The following is an 8954-nucleotide window of genomic DNA, read 5'->3' as shown; positions in this document are numbered from 1 at the left end:
TGAAGATATGGTGTATCCTAGTTCCAGGGTCAACCCTAAAGCCAAGTAATCCTGTAGGGATTCTTCTTAAATTCTCTTATAATGATCTTACCTACTAAATGCTAGAGGTTGAGATCAATATGTGGAATTTCAAGTTGAATAAAAAAAAGAGTTTTGAATTTCTAATAGTGGGGTACCTCTTCTAGTTTTCTAAGACTAGTCAATAGGAAAGTCCTATGGCTAGACCTAGGCTACTAAAGAAGTTTTCTAGACCTCAACCAAAAGTGAGGTCAACAGAGCCTCTTTGTAGCTTCCATTCACTGCTGGCCCTCTGTCATATCCCGTCATTGTAGTTGAATCCCTGCAGACGCCTTTCTGCTGTTGTCTTCTTGCAGACCCTCCTTTGTGATCTCGTTAGCGAGAGAGCTGGGTCAAACATCATTTTCTCCTCTTGGTGCCATATCCATTCTATTAATTTCGTCAGTGGTGCGATCAACTCCTTTGTAAGTCGTCTGTTATATTGGCTCCAAGCTTCTCTGTTGAGTAGTACCACAATTGGCTTCTCACGACTTATCCGTTAGATTGACTTCTGGCATAACCTGTCGAGCAGTACAGCAATTCTTGTGGGCGATTGATTTTCAAATCCTAAATCTGAGAATCGATTCTCTCTACTAGAAATCCCTGATCCGAGGAAATCTTGTCTTGGCTAAAAATAATTTTCAGTGAAAATCATGGACTGACGGTTTTTCTCTCTAGTGGAAATTTTGTATCTGCGACAGACAATTTCTCTTTCTAGTTGAAATTGTATTGAAGACAAAATTTATTTCTCCAGTGGAAATTCTAATGATAACTAAATGCGACATGAATTCGACATGAACTCTACTTCTTCCTCTTCAGAAGTTATGTTAAAGATGAACCTAGGATGTTTTATTCTTCAATATCTAAAGTTTATTCCTCCATCACTAATCACAAACTATATGACAATAATTTTCTCCAGTGGTCTCAATTTATGTTCTTGTAAATCTGTGGTAAATGAAAATATGATCATCTCACCGAAGATCCTGCACCAGAAATTACTGACCCTAAACATCAGAGACATAAAAGATTGAAGATCGCATGTTCATGCATTGTCTTGTCAACTCCATGCTCATGAAAATTTAAAAAAAATTCTCTTGTTCAAAATGAGCAAAAAAAATATGGGATGCCGCAAGAGAAATCTATCAGGTGTTGACGTCTCTGAGTTGTTTAACATTGATTCTATGTTACATGACTCACGACAGTATGAGTTGAATGCTATTCAATACTTCAACACTCTCTTCAAATATTTGCTCCAACTAGATATGTATGAAATATACACATGGAGGTGCTCACAAAATTCTGCTCTTTACAATATCACTATTAAATTGAAGAGAACCATCAAGTTTCTTTTATCACTCATAAATAGGATGTCCAACAAAGTGTTAAATTTTAACAAATCTCTTAATGCACTCACAAAATTCTATCCACATATTCATTCATTTACCTTTAACTCACCTCTAAAATTTTTTTATTACATCGCTTTTGTTCATCTATATCAACCTAATTAGAGCAAACTAGATCTTAGGTCAATCAAATGTATTTTTGTGGGCTACTTTAAAAAAAAAGAGTATAAATGTTACTCTCTCGAAATACAAAAAATTTACAACTCTATGAATCTTACCCTTCTTTGAAAATCAACCATATTACCCCAAATCTAACATTCAGGAGGAGAGTTGGAGAGAATATCATATTTGACATACCATTTAGGAACCTCAAGCTCACCTTTTTTATACTTTTGATGTACTTACTCTTGTCCTCACGATCACAAATCAACATAAAAATGAACCTACAACACTAAGCCCTCTCATAGCTCCCACCAAGAACCAAGAATTCTGTGTACTCTAGAAAGAAAAAAATATATAGTTATCATGTAAGGGACAATTTGCAAAATCGGAATGTAAATCATTGGAACCAACTTCACACACCCCAGGTACGCACACAAGGGTTGGGTCAACACATCATGGATATCAAGAGGAAGAACAAAACATCATATAGAAAAATTTGTGACATGGAAAATTATCATCCTCTAACAAGTTTTTTATTTAGAATTTGGATAATTTGTAGGTTCCAAGTTCAATCTAAGAGGTCTTATCTATTCTTGTTTGGAAATAAAATTGTGAAAGAAGAGATTCTTCTTCTTGAAAAGAATGATATGCCTGGATCATAACAATTTTGCCACATGGGAAAAAAACTGTTGGGTGCAAATGAGTATTCATTGTTAAATACAAAGCATATGGGAGCAATGAAATATTCAATGCTAGACTTGTAGTAAAAGAGTTCACTCAGTCTTGTGGGATCGACTATCAGGAGATATTTGCACCAGTGACGAAACTAAACACAATACGAATATTATTATCATTAGCTATCAATTTGGATTGGAGTTTACATCAGCTAGACATTTAAAGTGCATTTCCTAATGAGAATTTTGAGGAAGAAGTGTATATGGAGATACCTCCAAAATTAAAGAACAACACAAATAATTAGCTGGTGTGCAAACTAAAAAAATCATTATATGCGTTCAAACGCATGTTTTGAAAGGTTCACTAAGATTATTTTGTCAATGGGTACTATCAATGTCGTGCTGATCACACTTTGGGCTTGTTTGCTTCAGCATTTCAACCTGAGATCCAAACCAAATCAATAAAATTTAGCATTTGAATCTACGTTGCATGGATCATGTTTCGATTCATGGCGTATTTTTTATTGAACTGCGATTGTGGTATTTGCCCCACATCCCACGTTCCGTCCTTTTTTCTCCTTATTTACCCAGAAGCCGACAAGGATACCAGTCATGACCTTCTCTTCGCAAGAACTCTGCATCGATCTTGACCATCTTTGCAATTCTTTGGCACCCAAAGGTAAGATCTTATGGTTCTCTGAAGTCTGCGGAAATGACCTTGTCTTCTTTTGCAATTTCAAGCAAAAAGCTTCTTCTTCCTCCCTCTGCTCATCGGGTGGGCCCTCTGGTCTCCATTGAGTGCTGCCGCCATCGCTAAGAACTTCCCTCAAACCATCTTTCTTGGTGTTGACATCTGGAATGGCAGCGCTCGAGGAGGTGGGCTGTTTGTCCTTGTGTAATCGTGGAATAATTTTGATCTTATAAAATTATTTCGGACCTAGCTAAAAGAACCAATTCTTCTCTGATTGTTTCATTTGTGTACAAAAACAACCATTAGATCTTCTATTTGTAAAGCTTTGTAAATTATTTGCAATATAAGTTATAAATTTTGTTGTATACTGATAAAGTTTTTCAGGCTTGGTAATTATTTATGCACTTGGAGTGGGTTCTTAGGTTATTTATTCTTGTTTCCGTAGAGGCTTCTTATGGTTTGAGTTAAATGCTCTTTTGCACGGGTAAGATCTCACGATCCTCCCAAGCAATAGTGTTTTTTAAGCTTGGATACTAATCGTAAAAAAATATTAGGTTGAATAGGTTGAATTTTTTTTCGCTAATCTCTCTTTGGAAGATTGATCATAAGACCAAATTGAGGTTATTTTTAAAATCTATGAATTCTATATAATATGATCAGAAGGTTTTTCATACATTTATCCACAGACAATTGTAAAGCAGCGCTTTCAAAACAAAATTTTTCAAATAGAACTGTTTCTGGAGTAATAATTTTCAAACAACGGATTTTCCATAGTATCTTCTGAACTGATAACCATTTTTATTGTATATGTAGATGATATTATTCTTATAACATAAGAGAACATAAAACAATTAAAAGAATAATGACTTATGAGTTTGAGATCGAATATATTGGAATTTTAAAATATTTCCTGGAAATGGAAACAACTAGATCCAAAGAAGACATTGTCATATGTTGGAGAAAACATAGCATTAATTTATTAAATGAGACAAAAATTTTGGAATGCAAACCAACAGATACTCGTATGGATCCCAATCGACAACCATCAACGTAAGGATATAACCCGTTGAAAAAGGGAGGTATTAAAGACTTATGTGGAAACTTATTTATTTGTCACATACAAGACCTGACATTAATTTTTCTATGAGTGTAGTAAGTCAACATATGAACGATCGAAATGAAGATCATTTTGAATCGATGTTTTGAATTCTGAGGTACCTAAAGTTGACTCTGAGATGTGGATTGATCTTCAAAAAGATTGAGAACCATGACATTGAGATCTATACTGATGCTACCTAGGCAGGAGACAAAAATTTTGGGATGTAAACCAATAGATACTCCTATGAATCCCAACCGACGAACGTCAAACAAAGAGGATAATACCCCAGTTAAAAAAGGGAGGTATCAAAAACTTGTGTGGAAACTTATTTATCTATCACATACAAAACCCGACATTATTTTTACTGTAGGTGTAATGAGTCAACATTGAACGATCCGACTGAAGATCATTTAGAAGCAGACTTTTGAATGTTGAGATACCTAAAGATGTCTCTGGGATGGGATTAATTTTCAAGAAAATTGAGAACCATGACTTTGAGATCCCACCGATGCTACCTCGGCAGGAGAATTGGCTGATGGAATATTTACCACGGGTTACTGTTTATTTGCATGGGATGAACTTGTCACTTGATAAGTAAAAACAAGTCGTGGTCGCAACAAGCAGTGTATAATCTAAATATTGTGCCTTGGCCTTAGGAATTTGTGAAGGAATGTGGCTAAATAAACTAATGGTGGATATTCACATGTAGAACCAAAGTACTTTTAAGATGTTCAATGATTTTCAATCAATTATTATTTTTTCAAAGGATTTGGTATACCATGATCGAACCAAATATATAGAGATTATCAAACACTTTTCTAGACGGCCAATGAAGGGGTTGTTCAACTAATCTATATATTAACTCAGTAGCAGATTGTCAGACATTTTTAGCAAGTATCTTTCTTGGACTGCTTCAGTTATCTCAGCAGAAAATTTGGGATGTATGACATATATAACCTAACTTAACACGGGATGTTGATATACATATCCGGTTTAGAAAACTGTTGGTTCGCTATTACATTTGAGGGGTAGAAATTATCCTTCATTAATTAATCATTATTGTGTTTTTATTTCTATCTTTTTTATCATGATTTGAATTTCTCTCCAATTGTATGAGGGCTAGTCTAAGCTGTATATATATTGTTATTTGCTTAATGAGAAAATTACCACTTTTTTATCCTCCAAAAATATGCACTATGTTTTTTGCTCGTGCATTTCTTGATAAATACCTTTGATGTACTTATTTTATTATCTAGTTAAAATATTTTTTTTAAAAAAAAAACCCTAAGCTGATATATAAGTGGCACTACTATATTAGGGAATAAACTTTTACTTTATGTTCTATTAACCACTATTCTTCAATCTTATGTGAATCTCAGCATATTTGCCAGTTTTCCCTTCTTTCCCTGATACAAATTTATACTATTTTTCAACAAAAAAATCTAACTTCTCTTTTGGTCAACCTAATCTCTCTTCATGCGAAGGATTGGATCATATGCAAAATAATGGTATGAAAGCCGGTTAACACTTTCTAAATATCAAATTTATTTTATGTTTGTGTAGTGTATAACAAGAAGATAAGCTGCACATCCTTCTTTGTAAAATCCAACAAAATTTTCTAAACTTCCTTTTTTTATTACTTGGTATAAAAAATTATACTTTGGGCTTAAAATTACTCCTCCTTTTTTATAATCTATAGCGTTAATTATTTATAAGGCAAATGCTTTGTCAGTTGAAATATATTAGAGATTTTTTTTTTGGGAACTTTTGTTTCAAAATTTCTTATCACGTGAACCTTGGACCAGAGCTACCAAAGTTGGGCTCGTACTATGATTCATGAATCCTACACCAATTCCTAATGGAATCTTAAAACCTTGCTTAAAAATTTTATCCGTGATGCACGATAATTTAGCCAAGGAGATTTTTTGTGCCCCATATTTTTGCTTACCAGCTAGCAATGGCATATGATTATCTACAGAACTCATAAATGTTTTATGCTGTGTTCCGTATCCGGTTCATCAGATCAATGCTCGGCAGGAAATGTTCCATATCTAATTGGTTTGGATAGTTTTGTGTGTGTTGAGACGGACTTTTTATTGTCAATTATTTGACAATAAAAATAAAAAAGAAGTTGCCATTGTTTTCTCATTTAATTTCTCCAATAATAAGCTTTATTGGTTTGCCATCTCTATGTTTTGTTTCTCTAGAAAGGGGAACATTTGTGTAACATCCATGCTTCTTAAAATTTGTAATAGATGTTACTTGGTTACTAGCCCTTTGTAGACTTGCAAATCGTTGTGCGGTGTAAGATACAATATTATATAAAACGAGGCTTGTTTGTTGCAATTATCAAATAGATATAGTAATTTGCAGATACAGAAGGATTTGTGATACCAAGCCTGACTGTTGGAGACTCTGGTCTTGGTGATTGGGATGACCCAAATTTAAAAGATCTCAAGCCTCCTTCAAAGGTTCTTCTTTACGAAGCAACTTTTCTCTGTAAGTTTCACATTTTACTCCCACTTTCTGCACAGAAACTAAACCATGATATTCCACTGCCTCCAAAAACAGGGTGTCAAGGCAGAGGAAAAGATCTACCTGGGACCACACGGTGCTCCTCCTTCGCAAGTTAAACATCAAGATCTGAATGCGGCAGGGCGCAAGCAGAGATTCAAGCAGAAACTGAAGGAAGCTGACCATAAATATTCCGGAACAGGTCGCGAGAACAAGGTTCAAACTATACGGGAGCTTGTAGGTGGTAAGGTCAGCAGCAACACAATGCCGAAGAATTCTCCACGTGAATGGCTCGATCCACATTGCCATGAATCTCATTTTGAGAGGTACTCCCACTGAGTGTTTTAGTTTCTGAGGATTAATTGAATATTTCTTGACCATTTCTGCTCACATAGTTTGCTAAATTATCTGCATGTTTTCCAACTATAAAACCTGGATATTTTCTATGCGTTCTGTCTGCTGGTACTTTATCAATGCTTTCAAGCCTTTGACCTTAAGTACTCTGAAGCTTCTTCTTGTCGATGCATTGTATGTGCTGTAGACTAGGATTATTGCTTGCACTTGGACTAATTACATCAATTATGCGTAGAGAGCTACGTGATTTCCCTAATAGAATGCCATTTTTATTTTTGCTTTGGTGACGGGCTAAAACAAGTACCGGCCAGATACATTCTTGTTAGTTGCCATGTTTGTCGGCCAGATGCTTGTTAGTGCGTCTTAGCAGACATTCAAATTTATTGTTCACGTACCCCCTTTATTTAGACTTGATAGTTCCTTAGAAAAAATGAAAATATAAGAAGCAAAATTGATGATAATATAATAGTTGCTTATTAGAAATGACAGATATTTGAAATCATGAATACAATATGTTGGATTGAATTATGAAAAACTCGAAGGAAAGATGCAAATGAAATAATTAGAAATTAAAAAAAAATAGAAAAATATATATAGTTGGCATAATTTTTATGCTTTATTTATAAAAATTCTAAACTTATTATCCGTCTAATATCGAGTTGGATGCGGATTTAAAATTAACAAAATTAAATCTATGTGTTGCATCCATAGATCACCTTTGAACATCAAATTCATAATTTGAAGAATCTTAATTACTTTGTGATTTTTCTTTTATAATTAAATATGTTTATACATGATTCTTGTGTTAATAAACTTGGCAAGCTTTTCTTGAATAATTTTTATGTGTGTAAACATTAATGTGTGTAAATTTCCAAAAATTAATGTGCACTAAATAATTGGGAAAAATATTCTGTACGTCAAGCGTACGCAGGAGTTACGTACATAAAAGGGTACATGGGGGTTACACGGGGTTTACAAGGGGGTTATAACCCCGTTGTACCTCTCGTGTAACCCCGCTGTAACCTTGTAACCCTAATGGATAAAATAAAAGCACAGGTTACAAGTTAGTTACACGAAAGTTACAAGCAAGTTATAACACGTTTGTAACCCCATGTAACCCTCGTATAACGCCCGTGTACCCTATTACGTACACATCTCTGCGTACAATCGACGTACGCAATTTTTTTCCTAAGAATTGAGTGGTATATATTTAGCTGTCTAATGCATAAATTTTATCTTCTTATATTTATATCACCAAAAATTTTTATGCCTATGTTTAAACGATCATATTTTCATGTATATGTATGTGCGGTGGCATATAGGTAAAATTTGAAGTATAGGCGTGAGGTATGTATGTCCAAAAGAATCGAGTGGCGTGTATTAATATGATTAAATAAATGAAAATTGGTAGAAAGCATTAAATGATTTTCTTATTCTTGAATGTTTAGAAATCAATGAAATATTAAAAGGGCGAAATAGAAATGTAAGACTAATTTCTTTTTGCTCAATTATTTTTTTTGCTCGAATGCTTATAAAAAAAAAATTCTCTTTTTTTTTTGTTTCTTTTTCTTCTTTTTTAAGGCACATTTGAAGTGGAGGAATGCATAGGTGTATCGTCTAATAGAAAAATACTGCTCAGACTTGGAAGGAAAATTTTATAAGATGATGGTAAGACGTAATGGTATGTGGCATGGAATGTTGACCTATAAAAGGAGAAAATATTGTGTTTGTTACCCGAGGATGAGAATAGCCACGCGAGAGATCGGCATATATCTCATCTACAAGTGAGGTGGCGGCCGATCAAGCAATATTTTCTAAGGGTTTAGCCATTGGTGATGCAATATTTTTTTCCTATAAAAGAGATGCATAAAATTAAGTCAAGTATTTTTGAGATAAAATATTTATTAATTTTATATAATAATTGTTATTTTCTAATGGGCAATTAGTTATTAATAGTTCTATGGCTTGAAGCCAATTTTAGCTTAAATATTGTCAAATATCTAGCAACCTCTTCCATCCCTTTTTTTTTTTTTTCACTCAAATATTGAAATTCACAATAA

General features: G+C 33.9%; 1 protein-coding gene across 1 annotated transcript in view; it reads left to right on the top strand.

The window, feature by feature from the left end:
• The window catches only part of LOC110039218, a 26133-nt gene extending 19093 nt beyond the window's left edge, over positions 1 to 7040 (top strand). The window contains exons 2-3 of the mRNA XM_020744210.1: positions 6400 to 6497; positions 6598 to 7040. Of these exons, the coding sequence (XP_020599869.1) occupies positions 6400 to 6497; positions 6598 to 6879 (380 nt within the window). The 3' untranslated portion in view covers positions 6880 to 7040. The remainder of the gene's footprint in view (positions 1 to 6399; positions 6498 to 6597) is intronic.
• The last annotated feature ends 1914 nt before the right edge of the window (positions 7041 to 8954 follow it).

This window comes from Phalaenopsis equestris, unplaced genomic scaffold, assembly GCF_001263595.1.
Source record: "Phalaenopsis equestris unplaced genomic scaffold, ASM126359v1 Scaffold235858, whole genome shotgun sequence".
In the NCBI taxonomy this organism is placed as follows: Eukaryota; Viridiplantae; Streptophyta; class Magnoliopsida; order Asparagales; family Orchidaceae; genus Phalaenopsis; species Phalaenopsis equestris.
Note: the sequence above shows the minus strand (reverse complement) of the source record. Positions and strands in the feature narration are given on the sequence as shown.